This window comes from Lampris incognitus, unplaced genomic scaffold, assembly GCF_029633865.1.
Source record: "Lampris incognitus isolate fLamInc1 unplaced genomic scaffold, fLamInc1.hap2 scaffold_538, whole genome shotgun sequence".
Taxonomy (NCBI): domain Eukaryota; kingdom Metazoa; phylum Chordata; class Actinopteri; order Lampriformes; family Lampridae; genus Lampris; species Lampris incognitus.
Window position 1 is genome coordinate 1,608 of NW_026611502.1, and position 17,838 is coordinate 19,445.

Consider the following 17,838-nt stretch of genomic DNA (forward strand, 5'->3'; position numbering starts at 1 on the left):
CCCTCCTTTTGGTGTCCCTCTCTTTCTGTTTTTCTTATCCCCCTCCCACCTGCCTTACTTACATTTTTATGTCATTCTTACTCCTTTTTCAACACCTCCTCTTCCTACCCCCAAGTCCACCACCCCAGCCCCCACCTCCGTAGCTGTGGCTAGCTGTAGCTAGCTGTAGCCGTGTCCGGCATGGAGGTTTAGCTCCTCTGGCGTCGTGACCACATGAGCTGCCTGCCTTCACAAGCTTTTCCTGTGCAGCGCCTGTCTTCTTGTCCTTCCTAGCTTAGCAGCTAGTACAGACGCAGCAGGTCTGGGACACACATACACACTCCCCCCCCACATTTGACGGTGGAGCACTGGTCATGTGTGTGGTGCGAGGATATGTCTGTTAACACGTCCATATGTGCATGTATGCGTGTGTGTGAGAACATTAAAATTCCTGTGCAGCCATGTTTTGTGTTTCTCCCTCACCTGATGTCTTGCTCTCTTGCTTTTTTTTTTTTTTTTTTTTTTTGCGTGCCGTCTCTTGCCCTCTTGCTCTGTATCGCCACTGGTATTCAAGAGGCTCTCCATTGTGGGCGGCGGTGCTAATTGTAGATGGAGTGGGCTTGGCTAAATATTTAGAGACAGCTTTGACAGGCTGAAAGAAGAATTGTGGGCAGGTTGGAAGAGGGAAGTCTTTTTTTTTGTTTTGTTTACCTCATCTCTCATGAAGACAAAATGTAAATGTCCCCTATCCTGAAATCACATGTTTAACCCAGACCTCCCAGCACATACACACACATGCACTGTTACCTCTCAGTGCTTTTCTGGGGCGGGGGGGGGGTTCTGTCAGGATAGGAATAGAGCATGATATAAATAAAGAGCCAGAGAAAGGAGGAGGGACCCAGCCAAAGCGATGTCAGTGGGAGGGAGAGCGAGAGGGGCGAGGAAGGAAGGTGGTGGTGGTGGTGGGGGGGGGGTGTTTCTCGTGCCGTGCAAGAGCTGTGCAGCTTCTTGGCAGCTTTTCAAAAATGAGCTTCACAAGCCTGGCGAGCCAAGCAGACATATTGAGGCAAGGATGGCCACTGCTTCGAGCAAAACCTAGAGCACTTAAGGATGGTTGGGAGGCACCTATCCACAGGTATTTTTACCCCTCTATTGCACCCTCCTCTCCACCCCCACCCCACGCGCTTCAACAGACTTCTCTCCCTCTTGTCTTGTGCATTGTTTTGGTGGTTGTGGTTTTGGTTTTGGTCGTTTTCGCGCGTTGCATAGCAAAACACAAGGAAGTGTGTGAGCGTAGAGGCTGCAGAGTGGTCATGCATCACACAGCTTTGGGCCTGTTTGTTTATCATAAGTCAGTAAAGCATGCACGCTGTTTAAACAGCAACGCTGCAGATTACGGACGGTAGCTCAGAGCCTTTTTGGCTCCGGTTCAGGTCTGAGAAAATGGCGGTCCTGCACTAGTCAGTAGAACGACGCCAGAGAACGACACCACTGCATGTGGTTCAGAAACACAGTACCCTCTTTTCTTTTTTTTACACTCGCTCTCTCTCTCTCTCTCTCTCTCTCGCTCTACTCTTTCTCTCTCACTCTCCCCTCGCAAACGTTTTAAGTAAGCTTGACCGAATTTGACCGAATAGGATGTGTGTGTGTGTGTGTGTGTGTGTGTGTGTGTGTGTGTGTGTGTGTGTGTGTGTGTGTGTGTGTGTGTGTGTGTGTGTGTGCGTGCATGTCTTTCTTTCTATCTTTGTCATCCCCCTGTGAAGCTATGACACAATCAGTCTGTGTGGAAGTCACCAAAACAATAACAAGCGCAGAGATAAATTGGGGCAGCAACAGAGGGCATCTGGAACGTGTCTTCTCCTCTACTGACTTGCTCCTTATACAAGAGGAGACTCCAGGGAGCGTGCCCAAATGAGTCTGCCTGTGTATTTATTAGAGAGAAATTAGTCTATGCGTTTACTTCAGGCTCTAGGAGCAGCTGTACAGGCGAATGGAAGCTCGCTTGTGTTGAGGAGGCGGGCTGCCTGGGGGTAGAGCAGATTAGATGTACTGCATGCCAACCAGAGGTCAAAACTGATGTCAAGACTGCAGGGGTGGGGTCAGGAGGCCAGTGGTTAGGGGTTACTTGGCAGTTTTGTTTCATTGGATGCTGCTTCTAAGGGAACTCCTCTAAGAAAAGATTGCCACGAGTCTTGCCCTGTTTGGAAGCGATAGATCTTGGTCTGAAACTGATTTAGTCTAATTTCAGTCTGTGGGGAAAGTAGCATTGTTTTATTATGATTTAAAGTGACTTAATGTGTGGGGGGGGGAAATAATGTTGTTGTTTTGTATATATATATAAACATTTTCTTGGATTATTTCTTGTTTTTCTGAGTCTGCTCTTATTTAGATAAATGCTATAATTATGTTCTTGTTAAAGTCCTTTTTTAGTGTTGTAGTTTTTGTCAGTGTGGGCGGCATTAATTTACACCGCTAAAGCATCATCATATTTAACTTATATTTAGACACCTTAAACGTTGCCATGGCATCTCACCCACAGCAATATGTGAGTGGGTGTGATAATACCTTTAACTTAAATCCATCTTTCTCTCCCTCCATTTCTCTTCTCTCTATTATCTGGTCCAGAACTGCAACCACAGAGCAGCCAGGTAACTCAGTATGATAATCCCCTCTGGGGACACCTGCCAACCAATCAACCTGCCACTAGTGCTGCAGCTTCAACCAACACCAGTGGCTGGGATCAACTGATCATTGACCAGAAGGACACAAAGGCTTGGCCCTCCATTACCTACAGCCAGAGCCAGTCCCCTCCAGGAGGATGCCTCTTGGACACTGACCCTGGTGCTTTGGCAAGCAGCAGCAGTAGTAGTACAGTGAGTATGGCCACAGGGGCCAACTTCCCTGCCAACCACCCTAGCAGCAAGGCCAGCTCTGGGCCCAACCCTGCCAATCACTCTGGGGCTGGCATGCTCTCAAGTCAGGCCACAGCCAATCGCAGCTGGGGATCTGGGCCCGGACCCGCCCACTGCCCACCTCAGTCCTCAATGGGGAGTGACGGGAAGAGTGATGGCCTAGTGGGAGGAGGAGGCAGCAGGGGTTGGGGCACCTCCTCCTTGACCTCCACTTCTAACTTTAACTTGAATCTGAACCCAAACGCCAACCCGTCTGCCTGGCCTGTGTTGGGGCATGACGGGCCTGGCACAGGGGGAGGCAGCTCAGGGGGAGCCAACTCCAGCTCTCCTTTACAACCCCCACCCAACCTCTGTAACCCACCTGGCGCCTCATCAGCTCAGGCCAATGTTGGCCCTGGAGCCAATGCCAGCGGGAACCCCTTGGGGGGTGGCAGCGCCTGGGGTAACATCATGTCTTCAGACCCTTCAGAGCCACGTCACTCCCCATCCACGAATGTGTCTTTCAGTTCCGAACCTCAGAACCTTAACACTGACGGACCAAATCACACTAACAAGCAGGATTCCCCCAGCCCCATCCATAGCCTGTCCGGCTGGGGCAGTGCCTCTGTGGGCTTAGGCTCCATCGGTCCGCATCCACCTGGGACCCCACAGGTCAATGGAGAAGATGGCAGCTCAGTCTGGGGTAGCAACGGAGATTCAAAGGCAACCTCATGCAAGGATGTGTCTGGCTGGGACTCTGGTTCTGGCTGGGGCCATGGGAGTGGTGGAACAGGGAGCTCTGGAGGCTGGGGTGATCAGTCCAGTGGCGACTGGGGGAAGCAGCAAACTACAGAGGCTCAGGGAAGCTGGGAAACCCCCAGTTCTCCTCCCCAGGATCAGCAGGCCAGTTGTTGGAACAGAGCTCTGAGCACAGCTGGTGCCAGCGAGGGAAGCAGTGACAGCATGGATGGACGCCCCAACCAAAGGGGCCGCTCATCCAGGGATGATCCAGCCCCTCCGCTCCCCGCCCCGGACCTGGACCCCAGGGTACTGTGTAACACTGGCTGGGGTCAGACCCCAGTCCGCCAGCATACTTCCTGGGACATGGATGAGACCAACCGAAAGAATGATGTAGGCACTGACTCCTGGAGCTCTGGCCCCACTATCTCCAGCGACCCTTCAGGGCCCCCTAACACTAACACGGGCCCAACTCAGAGGAACGAGTCTGGGAGCAAAAATGACGGCCCTGGTTCTCAGGGAGCCCCAGGCTGGGGAGGAAGTATAGCTGCTACCAACCAGCCCAGTGCTGGCTGGGGAGAGCCACCCAACAGCAAGAAGACCTCCAGTGGCCCTGGGGGCTGGGGAAATCCCCAACCAGGGGGTCCCCTTTCTAACATACCCAAGAATGGTGGTCAATCCTGGGGAGAGGAGAAATCGCCAGGATGGGATGACCTTCCCAACAAGGCCAAGTCCCAGGGCTGGGGAGACCAACCCAAAGCCTCCCATGGCTGGGGCAATGGTGGAGGGAGCAGTGGTGGAGGAGACTGGGGGGAATCATTAGATGGCAAGAAAAGCAGTCCCACCAACCCTGGCTGGGAAGGAGAGGCGGGAGGATGGAAGGAGACCCCCCGAGGCTGGGGAAAACCTGCCACTGGACCCGGGGTATCTGGAGCTGGAGCAGGTGGTGGTTGGGGAGAGCCAGTCAGCCAGCGCCCCAGCGGCCCTGCCCAGGGCTGGGGAAGCAAGCCCCAGGATGGGCCCAGCAGTAGTGGAGGAGGAGGTGGTATGGGTTCATGGAGTGGCTCAGGCTCAGTGAAGCCAGGTGGAGGTTGGGTTGGGAGTAAGCAAGAGTCCTCAGGAGAGCCCACTGGTTGGGAGGAGCCCTCCCCACCTTCTATCCGACGCAAGATGGAAATAGATGATGGTACCTCAGCCTGGGGAGACCCTGGCACCTACAACAAGACAGTCAACTTGTGGGACAGGAACAACCCAGGGATGCCCCAGGGTAAAGCAAGCCCTGTTGGAGGCAATAACCCCCCAGGCCCCAGCAACAACCATCTCTACTCCCACTCTCACCCCTATCATGGTCCACCTCCACCCCTCCAAGGTCATGGCCACAACCCCCAGAATCCAGGCCCGAGCAGTGGGCCCATGGACCCGGCTGTACCCCACCAGTCTGGACCACCTCACAATAGAGCTCCCCTCATGGCTCAAGGTAAAGTAGCTGCACTCAGTAATGGTCATCACTACATTTGAATTTCAAGACCTAAAACCAGATAGGCTGTTTTTGGAATTTAATTTAAAACGACTAAAATCCAACAAGGTAGAGAGACTTGGTTATCACATGTTTCATCTGTCTATCCAAAATAAAAAGGAAGGGTCTTAAACATCAGCTGTATCGTATCGAGTGCTGTCTAGGTAATTAGTGCAATGCAGTGTTAAGCTCCAAGTTGATGATCCACTTAACGTTAAAATCTTGACCTTGTTTGCCCTCCTTTGATTTGCATCTAATTGAATAACCAAATGACTTGAGTGGTGCCATCCCTACACACGGCTCCTCGAATTTCAAAACACTCAGGCTGTGTGTTGGTAACCCAGGCAACCTCACATGGGTTCCCAGAGGAAGCCCAAGAATGCTGTTTACAAAGCGCCTCGTGAAAATAGCGATTCACCACAAACCGTTTGAGCCGGAGCGGAAGTGTGTGATTACACGGGAGCCACCATCTGTCAGTAGTTAGAGGGAGGAGGAGGAGACTGCAGGGAGCAGAGAAGGGTCAGACGCCCCCTGCTGTCTCTCACCTGTCTCTGCACAGTGGCACCACATCACACATGTTCTCAGTGTGGCGTTTAGATAGCAGCCCTTTTAGCTGACTGGGATGTTCTGTGTTACAAACAGACACAGACATAGACTGCTCCAAAAACAGGAAATCAGGAAAATGAGCAGATCAGAGTTAAATTTCTTGGCTGCATATTTATTTTGTTGTCCTTGGATATCTTTGGGGCTAAACCAGTCAGAATAGCATTGTTAACTGTGATCTGGTTGCGGCCTTTAAGACTTGACCTCTCCCAGGAGAGGGTATTCAATAGGGCCTGGCACAAACTTAGTACGGCACAGGCTTAGAGATGGATTGCCTTCTCATGCCAAGATTCACCAGGTTGGGCCAAATCGCAAATGGGCGTCCTCTCCCTCTGACTTCCACTCTGTCATGTTAAGTCCAGGCTTCTCTCTCCCTGCAAGACTGGCAATTAACACTTCAAAATGGCTTAAAGGCTGCTCTACTGGATATGTCTTGACCTGGATTACTGCATCAATTTAAATCAACCAAATAATCTAGAAAGTTAATCGAATTAAGTTAGAAATAATATAAAGTTGACACAAATGCAAGGTAAATGGTACCTTTTTGTAGATTAAGTGTTGAATTGTAGATCTCACTCACTCACTCACACAAAGCCTTATAGATGTTTGCCAGTTTATTTCTTGATGATGGGTTAAAGCTGCATCCTGTTTTAGATATATGCTGTTGCTAGTCCGAAAGAGTTTGATAGGGGCATGTACTAACTGGTTGCTGTCTTAATGTCTTCTTTAGGCTGGGGAGAACTACCCAGCTCCCATGCCAAATCAGAGGGCTCCTGGGGGGAACCTGCACCCCCTCCAGTCAGCGTGGACAATGGGACGTCTGCCTGGGGAAAGCCCAGTGGAGGCTGGGGGGATAATGGGTCCGACGGCTATGGCAGGGGCAACCCACCCGTGGGATCTGCATCCTGCAAACCTGGTAGGGTAGCCTAACCTTGAATTTTTTTGGAGGTAGAGAGATAAATGGTTTTCCATTTGTTTTCAGCTTTGAGGAACAAAGATGCTTCATCTGTGTTGCACCACGAAACAAGATCAATACTCATTTCCTAAAATGTCAAGGGCATGGAAGAAACAAGGGCAGTTTGATAAACAAAGCCACGCTGGCCCCTAGTGGCAGTCAAATTAAACTACATTCACTTTCCATATCAGCTTTCTTACTTTTCCTGAGCCTGAAGGTCCCTGTCAGGACCAAAAATTGACATGACTCATCCTAGATATTTTTAGCTAACATTTTGTCTCTGTCCAGCCCCTAAACCTATGCAAGACAGCTGGGGAGGTGGAGGTGAAGACCTGGTTCTGTCTGGAAGCCAGTGGGATGCTGATGAGGGAGACATGTGGAACAATGCTGCCCCCCAGGAGAGCAATTCTTCTTGTAACTCCTGGGCCAATGCACCTAAGAAGGGCCCACCGAAGGTGGGGCTGCCCAGTCCTTGTGATCTACTTAACTTAGCGGTCCCTTGGCATGCTGTTCTTTACCACAAAATCCCCTACCAATCTGTTGTTAGATGTTTCACAATAGCTTTTTTACCTTATATATTGATTAAGTGTGGCAATAATCATATCCTATCTTCTCTTTCACTCTAGGGGAAGGTTCCAGGGAAGCAGGAGGACACCTGGATTATGAATCGCCTCATCAAGCAGCTGACAGATATGGGTTTCCCTGTAAGTTGAAGCAACTGTTGACGAGCACCTTTTTGTTTTTAGTAACTAACAGTGTCATTTTTCATCTTTAAAGAAGTATTTCTATGGACTGTTTTACCATTCGACTGCTTACTTTTTCACCATGTTGCGTATTCAGAGGGATCCGGCGGAGGAGGCTCTGAAGAGCAATAATATGAACCTAGACCAGGCCATGAGTGCCCTGCTGGAGAAGAAGACAGAGATGGACAAGCGGGGGATGGGAATGACTGGCCACGAGTACAACAATGGTCTCATCAACAAGCCTATGGGCTGTCCCCGGCCTCCGCTCCTCTCCAAAGACCCCTCAACAGACCCCCGCTCACCCTTCATGGATAAGGTTAGCCAGCCATTCATGAAGAAAAAGGAGCAAAATCTGTATGCAGGATGAAGGCTTTAGATGGAGGATTTGATGTGGATGGTTTGCTTCTCACATCCATCAGCTGTTGTACTGGCAAGTCAAAGGTGCCACTGGGGATTTTGGGCCCTGTGAAGAGATACCACATTGATGAATAAAAAGCGATTAACCTTGTGTTCTAATATTCTTAGAGGGCCACTGTCAGTCAGTATCCCACCACCACCACCTTCACCCCCAGCCGCTAAATGGAACTGACACATTGGCATAATGGCATTAATGTAGGGACGGGTAATAATTCAATAAAATCGGTTACTGTCTTTCAATGGTATTGTATCAAGAGGAAATTCAGATATATTCGTATTGTGAGACACAGTTTTATATTCTAAACTAATAAGAATCTGTTAACATAAATGTCTCACCATGTAAAGTCTGAAATGGTCGAGGGGCTATTATGTGAAAAGTAGTTTTGGTTTAATATACTTTATACTACCAAACGGTTCCAATATGATGAACTTCAGTTGGATTCTTGGATATGCTATTTTTTGCTTATGTAAGCAGAAATTATGACATATATCCGTATCTTGTAAAATTCCCTATAATCAATTGTATTGATACTAATGATAATAATAATGATAAATGCTACTTTTGTTTGTTTGGATGATGAAGTCCTCTGGTCTTCCTGCGGCGTATTCTCTGTCCTCCAGATGCAGAGTGGAATGTTTGGCAGCAGTGGAGCAGCACAAGCCCGGGCCATGCAGCAGCAGCAGCCTCCTCCTCAGCCACCAGTGCCACCTCTTGGCTCCTCCCAGCCTAGTCTTCGCGCTCAAGTGCCTCAGTTTCTCTCCCCTCAGGTATATGAGCGAAGTCACTCAGGCCTTACTTAGTGACGGACTCATTTAGGCCATGTTGGGAAAGCAATTTTAACATGTTCAATGCTTTCTAATGCCATATTTTGTATAGATGACAATGGTGTTTGTTATTTTTGCGTTGTCTTTGGCAGTGTGACCCCTGAGATTTGTCCATTGATAAAGTTGGCTCGTTTTTTTGTATGTGAAAAGATTTCATAAACTTAGATTCCTTGTCCTTATGTAAGTAAACGCTCTATGGCCAAACTCGACATGTGCTTACTTATAACTTAGTTGCTTACTCAGTTAAAGAGTAGTTAGCCCTTTTCTTTTCATCAACTGAAACAGGCTTTTTTGACTCTGCAGGTTCAAGCACAGCTCTTACAGTTTGCAGCAAAAAACATCGGTCTGAATCCTGCACTTTTAACCTCACCAATAAACCCTCAGCATATGACCCTCCTGAACCAACTCTACCAGCTGCAACTGGTGAGCCTTTCTTGTTTTCATCTTCTGACAGACACACTCAGAGAACACCGAAACACGCCTGGGTGACAAGTACGCTAGTGTCCCAACACCTGGGGTCTTAGTTTGAATCCCGGTATTGCCTCACTTTGGCATTGCAGTGAGTGCAATTGACAATGCTCTTGGGTGGGGAACCATTGCAACTAGTGACTCCTGCAGGTGGTGGGGCACCTATACAGTTGTGGGTGGATCTCAGGGAAATAACATGGGCCTCATGTTACTCATGTTACCTTCCCTTGGAGAAATGTGCAGCTGGCAGGTGAAAAGAAGCTGTTAGTTGGCTCAGTGTGTATTGGAGGAAGCACATGGTAGTGTCTACCTTCCTCAAGGAGTTGTGCAATGGTGCAACCCAGGAGAACAAGAATTGGACATGGCAAATCGGGGGGGGGGGGGGAATAAAGGACAAAAAAAGAACAGCGAAACACAGTCCTACTGTTTCCAAGTCACAAGTTCCTGTCAGAGTGAAATATATTTACTAATGGATATGTTGGTCCGCAGGCATACCAGCGTTTACAGATTCAGCAGCAGATGCTGCAGGCGCAGCGCAATGTTTCTGGCCCTATTCGACAACAAGAGCAGCAAGTGAGTGTCCCTCTTGTCCTCTGGAGTGTCTTCATCGTCCACTGTGCTCTTTTTTGTCACGCTGATCTCTGAGCGACGCATAGTCTCCATGAGTCATTTCATTAATCAACCGGTCAAATATTTCATACAGTACGTCTCATACACAAAAAGGCAATGTGCTTTACATAAGAACAATTCAAAAGTCGTAAAAAAAAAGGCAACTTTTATCTGTACATTGGATATACACAGGATCAACTATACTAATGGATGGGAAAGAGAAAGTAAATGTGGAACCAAGCAAGGGCCTTTGATTATTTCAATAATTTCTGACAAATTCCTGCTTGTGTTTTGTAATCATGTCCCCACTGTAACGTCCCGTCCTCCCAGGTTGCACGTACAATCAATAACATGCAGCAACAGATCCAACAGCACCAGCGTCAGCTGGCGCAGGCCCTGCTGATGAAGCAGCAACAACAACAGCCCCCCCCCTCCCATGCTGGCCTGCACCCTGGCTCGGCCAAATCAGCCCTGGACTCCTTTCCAGGCCACCCCCAGGTTCCAATCCTCCCTGACCTGCAGACCAAAGAGCCGCAGTCTTCTTCCAATGCCTACAGCCCCTACCCTCTCTGTGAGTGTTATCAACTGAACAATTTGCATGACAGGAAGAGAAACGTCAAAAAAAATAACAAGATACTGATCGTTAGTAAAGTCACTGTTTGTGATATGAAAGTAAGGTAGAACCTGTTTTCTCAACAAAAGATGAAACGGCAGCTGTGCTCTTTACCTTGTTGGTTCTGTTGTAACCGCTGTTTGCTGTGTCTGTATCCTAAGCTGGACTAAATGCAAACATGAATGTAAATTGCATGGAGGTTGGGAGCCTGTCCATAAAGGAACCCCCCCAGGCCCAGTCACGGCTGTCCCAGTGGACACACCCCAACTCCATGGACAGCCTTTCCGGGAGCTCCTCTCCTCTGGAGCCCAGTTTGGGCAAGCATGGTGAGAAAGGAAACGTAAACTGGGGAAATGAAGACAAAGTGCGGCAGTAGTCAAGATGTTTTATGTTTTTGTAGTCACTGCAAAGTGTGTGTTTAGTTTGTCTTTTTGCCTGCTGTAATTAACTGATAGTGTAACAGTCATCTCTTTTCCGGTTAAGCCTTCATACATTAGAAACTGTAAGCCTTTGTTTGATAGGTTCTAAATCTCACTGATTGTTTTTGCGTCTCCCAGGTGCCAACCTGGGTCCCCCAGGTAAGCTGTCCCAGCTGGAGGACTCGTATAGCCCCTACAACCTAATGTCCAGCTCTGAGTCCCCATCCAGCCCCCTGGTGCCACCAGACAGCTGGGGCCAAGGCAAGAGTAGCAATGATAAGATGGCTAATGGGACCAACATCAACTGGCCACCAGGTGAGGAACATTTGGCAGTTGTTTGTCAGCAAAAGCTGACCAACTACCACGTTTTACTATCGCCATATGAAGTCAAATAATGTGCCACTTAGTTGCTTTACTCTGGGCAAAATCTCATGTCTTCTGTCATGCCTGTTGCCAGAATTTTGCCCTGGTGTACCCTGGAAGGGCCTACAGAACATAGACCCTGAGACTGACCCCAATGTGACCCCTGGCAGCGTTCCCAGTGGGCCCACCATCAACACCAACATCCAGGATGTCAACCGCTACCTGCTGCGGGACAGAAGTGGAGGTGAGGGCAGGATCAACAAGATTAAAAGCCTTTTGGATGTGTTCCACCTCGCATAACAGGAAAAAAGAGTAATGGGTTTTTACTTGATGAGTTATAAATACCGTCATTACGACTACAGTTTCACGGGGGGGCTAAAATGAGGTATTCTTCAGCCCTAAACTGTAGGGTCAGTTTGATCTTAGTACCGTTTGTTATTGTTGTGTTTGTTGTTTTATTTCCCCCATTCTAATCTGCTTCTACAATCATTGTTAGTTACTCAGTTTATGCTCAACGCCCTTCTTTTGATTGGCTTGCTGTCATCATTTGTCTTGTTGCCTTCCTTCACTATATTTTCTCCCTCTCCCTGTCTCCTTTGCTTTCTCTTGCTTACTGTCTGACTTTGCTTTTTTCCTTATTTGTTTCTCTCTTTCTGTCTGTGCGTTGCTGGCACTGGCTCAGGCTCCTCTCCCACTTCTTCTCAGAATGAGGCTCTGCCTCCTTCTTCTGATTGGCCAGTCAGTGCCTACTCTAGTTCATTCAGTCTGTCGTCCCCGGAGACAGACGATGCAGGTACATAGCGTGTCCCCTTCCCAACCACAAGCTTTTTCCCCGTTGTGGCAGTGGGTCATCGCCCTGCAAAACAACTTTGCCCCTCTCCTCTGCCCCCTCTGTTCCCTGGTACATGGGCCTTTCACTGTGAAAACACATCCAACCACTCATCCTATTCATTGCATCTTAAACAGTAGGACCATTATCTTGGTTCTGGACCATTACTCCTTTCAACAGTGTGTCTCATACAATGCATTATCTCCCTGCTTTTCTTAGTCTTTGTGCCCATGTAATGGTTGTGTGTAGCATGGAACGACCCCAGTGTGAAACACAGGGTTGAGCAGGACTCCTGTATTTCCCTGCCATGTTGTGACTGCTGGGTATGGACTGAACTCTGACCCTCTGAGCCACTGTAGTGCAGCCTGAAATGTGTACTGTGGTCTCTATAACTTCCTCTGTCTCTCACACACACACACACACACACACACACACACAACTACACGTATGTGTGAGGCCTGGCTGGGTTTAACTGAAGTTAAACACAGTATGCAGCATATAGATTTGACCCTTGCTGTTCGTCCCAGCATCCCTTGCTGTGAAGGGTGTGTGATGGTGTGTTTTGAGTTGTGATGATTTTAGTTAGGTTTTATATTTCTTCCTGTGAGTCCTTGGTGTCCTCTCCCCTTTAAAATCAAAGGTGGATGTTTAAATTTGGTGTATGGAGTGTATCTTGTCGTCACTCTGAATCCCTGTGTGTGTCTATCATGCTGTGTGTATTAGTTCTGCCACGGAGCCCAACATCCTCCTCCTCCTCTTCACCACACAGGTAAACTGTCTGAAATGAAGTCTACCTGGTCCCCAGGACCCATCTCCCACAGTCAGGCTTCTCTTTCCCATGAGCTGTGGAAGGTCCCCCAGGGTCCCCGCAGCAGCACCACAGCCCCCTCCCGACCCCCACCTGGACTCACTAACGCCAAGCCCTCCTCTACCTGGGGGGGTAACTCCCTGGGCCTGGCCCAAGGCTGGAGCAGCTCTTACACCTCAGGTAACCCTTTAAGGAATGGTACCCATTTGTTCACTGAGTTGCAGGGGGTTTCTGGCCTCCAGGGTATCGAGCTCACCAGCAGTGACTGACTGAACCTTGTTGCAATCTTCAGCTGTGTGAATTGTTTTATCGTATATCCTCTGAGCAAATATTCCTCAAAATAAGCCTCAACCAGCAGTCTCGAGGGAGTAAATAACACATGAGAGCGGGTATTAAAATAAAAAAAGTCCCTAAAAAGTCGTGCAAATAAGCAGAACTGCAGGTTGGCATATTCAGCATGGTAGAGCTCTAGACATTCCTTAAGCGGGGTGAGAGGGAATTCTTGTGTAAAGGTGTGGTTTTAGCTTTTGGTTTGTATGATTCTAGTGACTTCTGACAGAGATGATGTTATTGTCCGTTTCATTACATACACAGCCATACGCACCCAACTGTAAACTATGCAGGGGTGACACCACCCCACGATAATAATAATAATAATAATAATCATCATTACACTTATATAGCACTTGTGTCTGGATTACCTATAATAGTCACCATTATAATCCAGCATTTGATTCTTGGTTAATAAAAAAGATTCATACTTTGTATAAAAATGACGACCCTGTTGTGGCTATACACATCCTCCTGGTGTTAGCTGCTTCACGTAAACCCCACCTTGACACCACCCACCAACTTTCAGCTGTTGTGCAGTTTTCATATGCATACGTTTCAACCAGTCCCGTTAGTAATGGTGTGTGATTGAGACCCGCTATCAGCAGATTTTCTTCATGCAGCTATTCTACAAATTTCTGTTTAAGATGCTTATTATTGCCTTTATATTTTATTTCCATAGATGTTGTTAGACTCAGAAACAAAAATACTCATCTAAATGTTCTTAAACACTCTTAATCTGCCTGCTTCTACCGTGCAGTCTTGCCTGTGTCCTTTGTGCGAACAACACAGCAACTGGAATTGCTAGTACGTGCAAACTTACTTGTCAACAAATGAAACTTGAACCTTAATTTAGGCGTCTCTCTCTTCCATTTGCTTTGTGTCTCATACAGCAGGTACCACGTGGAGTACAGACAGCTCCACCAGGACCAGTAGCTGGCTGGTCCTGAGGAACCTCACTCCACAGGTGCGGGTTACCAGTCAACCTTCTACCGCCTTCATTTCTCCATCAGTTTCAAAATCAGCACCTTGTACTTAGTCACCTTAACATGTCTTTGTGTGATCCAGATTGACGGTTCAACTCTGCGGACACTGTGCATGCAGCATGGTCCCCTCATCACATTCCACCTCAACCTGACCCAGGGCAACGCCGTGGTGCGCTACAGCTCCAAGGACGAGGCCGCTAAGGCCCAGAAGTCCCTGCACATGTACGTCTCCCTAGGAATCAGTGTGTACTCAGTGTGTAGTCAGTGTGTAGCTAGTGTGTAGTCAGTGTGTAGTCAGTGTGTAGCCAGTGTGTAGTCAGGCTGTACCTCATGGATGCCGATTTCAAATCCTGTCTGTGTTTTTATGTGTAAAATTGTGATAATCTACACACGTTGTGTATTACTTGAGGTGGAGTTTTGTAAGCCAGGGCTCGCCTACCGCCACGCACAAAATGTTCGCCGTGTAAAAAATACTCGACAACGACACGTCCCACCTGACATATTTCTTAAAGGTGCCGTGAAGGCAGTTTAGACAAGTGCCCTTGGGCAATTCTAGCTGGTTTAAGAAATACGAACAACCCAGGAAGTTGTTTCCCCCCTACTTCCTGCAGAGTGCTGGTTCTGCTGTGCTAACACACAGTGTGGAGGTACGTAGGTCTGACTGTGGGAGACCACCCGCTCAGCGGTGTGCTGGACAGTAACAGATAAATGGAGGTGGGGGAGTCTTTTACATTGCTCCAGTCACAGTTCAGCAGCCCCTGCTGGTAGTTATTTGTTCACTTGTGCTTCAGGAAATTAGAAATCTTACACATAGGACACAACTGATTGTGTTTTTGTTTTTTGTTTTTGTGTGTGTGTGTGTGTGTGTGTGTGTGTGTGTGTGTGTGTGTGTGTGGCCAGGTGCGTGCTGGGGAACACCACCATCCTGGCAGAGTTTGCTGGGGAAGAAGAAGTGAACCGCTTCTTTGCACAGGGCCAGTCACTAGGGGGAACCACCAGCTGGCAGGCCAATCCAGGCACCAATCAAACCAGAATGGGCGGAAGCGGGCCCGGAGCCTCTCACCCAATCAGCCACTCAGCCCACTGGAACAACAACAACAGCAGCAGCAACAGCGGCGGCAGCGGCGGCGGCCTAAGTGCGGGTGGAGCCAAGACAGGTGGAGATCTGCTGTGGGGCGGCGTGCAGCAGTATTCCAGCCTGTGGGGACCTCCCAACACCGAGGAGGGACAAGTCATGGGGAGTCCCACCCCAATCAATACACTGCTGCCTGGGGACCTCTTGAGCGGGGAGTCCATGTAGGACGGCGGCGCCCCGCCCCAGCCAACCCCCAACAGGAGCAAAAACCTAACAAATCAATGTGGAGATAATCATACGAGTGGAGCAGTGGAGAGGGAGAGACAGAGGAGGCCGAGGCTGATGATGTTCGCCTTCTCGACTCCCTCTCTCTCTCTTTTTTTTAAAAAATTGTCGTTGCAGTTGGATTTCTTTGGTGAATCTCAGTAAGAGGTGAAAGTGTTAGGCTTTTGCTTTCAGGAGTGCAGGAGGAAGTCTTTGACTTGGCAAATGAAAGAGACTTTTTATGGAACTTAACTTTGAGAACTACTCTGTATGAAATGTGTATTTTGATCAAACTGACACCACATTGAGCTGCCATCTTTAAACTTTTTGTCATCCCTCTCCGCCCTGAGCGGCCATCATTCAGCACCTCAGAGAACCATTGTAAACGCATCATTCCGAAAGCGAACAACCTCCCTCACCCCTCCTTCCCTCCAAAATCAGAATGGTTGCAGAACTATCTGCTGGTCCGGACTTGACGCTTGTTTCTCTCAGCACTAAATACTAGCCTTAACCTCCCTCCAGCCCCGCTGTCCTCACTCGATCTGTACTTCATGAAAGATGGATACTGAGACTTGCACACCCTCATTTCTGAGCCAGCGAAACGTGAGGGGAGAGTGCATGCTGCTGCAGCTTCATGCAAGAAACCACAGCGCCCCCCCCCCCCCTCCCCACCCGAGCACATTTCCCCAGCAGTTTCAGCCCCCGCGCCACGCTTAAAGGGAATGATGCAGCTCTCTTCGCCTTGTTCAAGCCATTTATTTTTGTAGTGTTTTCCTTTTTTCTTCTTAAACCATCGCAAACAAAGCTGAGAGACGCTATTCTTCAGACGTGTCTTCTTATCTTCGCAGGGGGACGGTCTTGTCGCATTTACCTTGTGTGTGTGTGTGCGGTGGCTGACGGCGCTGACCACTGCTTTTCTCATGGGACTATAAGAGAAAGGCCTCTGATGCACCTCGACTCGCCTGCGGGCGACATGCAGTCTGATTTTGGTCTCGGACCCTCTTCGCTGACCCTGTGGAAGACCTCGAGTTTGAAAGTGTGTCCCATAGGCGTATAGTTTATACTGACATCCTACCTACCCCCCCCCCCGACCCCTAAAAAGATATTAAATGATTTCTTTGAAACGATGTGCAATATAAGCCACAGACTCAACCGTCCAAGTACTGAGGCCAACACACAGCCGGCAGGTTTCCGAACAGCCCCGACTTCTCTCAGGGGAGGAGACCAATACGAAACGGCTCAACTGCAAGAACTGTACACCCAGCAGTGCCCCCCCCCCCCATCTTCCAGCTTTCCCCTGCCACCTCCCATCTCCGTTAGCGTGTGAGCAGAGGAGGGAAGCCTGTCAGCCCAGACCGCGCTTCAGCCCGAGACACAGCACTTCCCCGAACAGCCCACTTTCCACGCCCACACTAGAGACCGGTTCGGAGGGCGGAAGGAAGCGGGGATGTGCGAGAGGGAGTGGATTCGGGGAGTGGGCATCATACCAAAACCAGAGGTGTTTGTTTCCTTGTAAACGAGGAAGCCAGATGCGTTCTTTATTCCCCCCCCCCCCCACGTTTGTATTGGTACAGAAAGGATGGGACAGAGATGCTGGTTTCTTGTCATGTGGTTTGTCGAAGCACTTAGCAGGAGCGTCACGGCTCGACACCTTAAACGCCAGCAAACGGGAGGAGGAGGGGGCGCAGCACTGGCAAAACACACAAAACAAGCAAAAACAAAAAGCAATCTACTCGGTGGCTTCTCTGAACTTTTATTTTTGGACTTTTTATGGATGTGAATTTTTTTGCTCTTTAAATCCTTCCCTCAAGCCAGCGGGACCAGGAAGGATGTCAAAAACGGTAGCAAGCAAATGGAGGAACCGACAAAAAAATAAAATAAAATAATAAAAAAATAAAAATAAAAAAGGATGGCGGCGTGACAGGGCGAACCCTGAAGCACTCGCACTTGCCCTCTTGTGATATTTAAGTAAATTGCATCACTGTTAAGGACTCTGAAATCTTCAGGCTGGTGTCTGGAGATGCTGGACGCAGTCGTGTTCTGTCAGTCCAGCAGGGAGGACCATGGCCATCTCTTCCTCTCTGTCTTCGCTCTTTTCGGAGGCCCTGCCAACCTGTGTGACAGTGTGGCCACTGAGTGCCTGCCTGCTGCGGGAGCACCGGTCCCTGCAGCAGCTCTCGCCCCACCCCACCCCACCCAAGCCCAGCCCCCTCCCTCCCTCCCTCCTCGGGGATCCGCCGACTGCCCCCCCTCCCCTCCACCCTCCCTGAGCCACCCAAGGCAAGAGCAGCTCCAACAGAAACTGGTCCACCCGTTTCAAAGCTACTACGACGACTACGTCCGAGTCTGTCCTCAGCAGCAGCCTCCACTTCTGCCCCACCCGCGGCCCCTCATGTCACGCGAGGAT

At 49.1% G+C, this 17,838-nt stretch overlaps 1 protein-coding gene across 1 annotated transcript; it reads left to right on the top strand.

Annotated features, from left to right (window-relative positions):
- Nucleotides 1-1,067: 1,067 nt before the first annotated feature.
- On the top strand, nt 1,068-15,392 carry LOC130133955 (trinucleotide repeat-containing gene 6C protein-like). Its single transcript, XM_056302121.1, has 18 exons — nt 1,068-1,114; nt 2,605-5,085; nt 6,458-6,643; nt 6,971-7,137; nt 7,309-7,386; nt 7,523-7,741; nt 8,464-8,610; nt 8,971-9,090; nt 9,625-9,708; nt 10,075-10,315; nt 10,519-10,683; nt 10,915-11,091; nt 11,234-11,383; nt 11,822-11,932; nt 12,738-12,956; nt 14,000-14,073; nt 14,175-14,314; nt 14,993-15,392. The coding sequence occupies exons 1-18, from the start codon at nt 1,090-1,092 to the stop codon at nt 15,390-15,392; spliced, it is 5,184 nt and encodes a 1,727-aa protein (XP_056158096.1). The 5' UTR covers nt 1,068-1,089.
- Nucleotides 15,393-17,838: the final 2,446 nt, after the last annotated feature.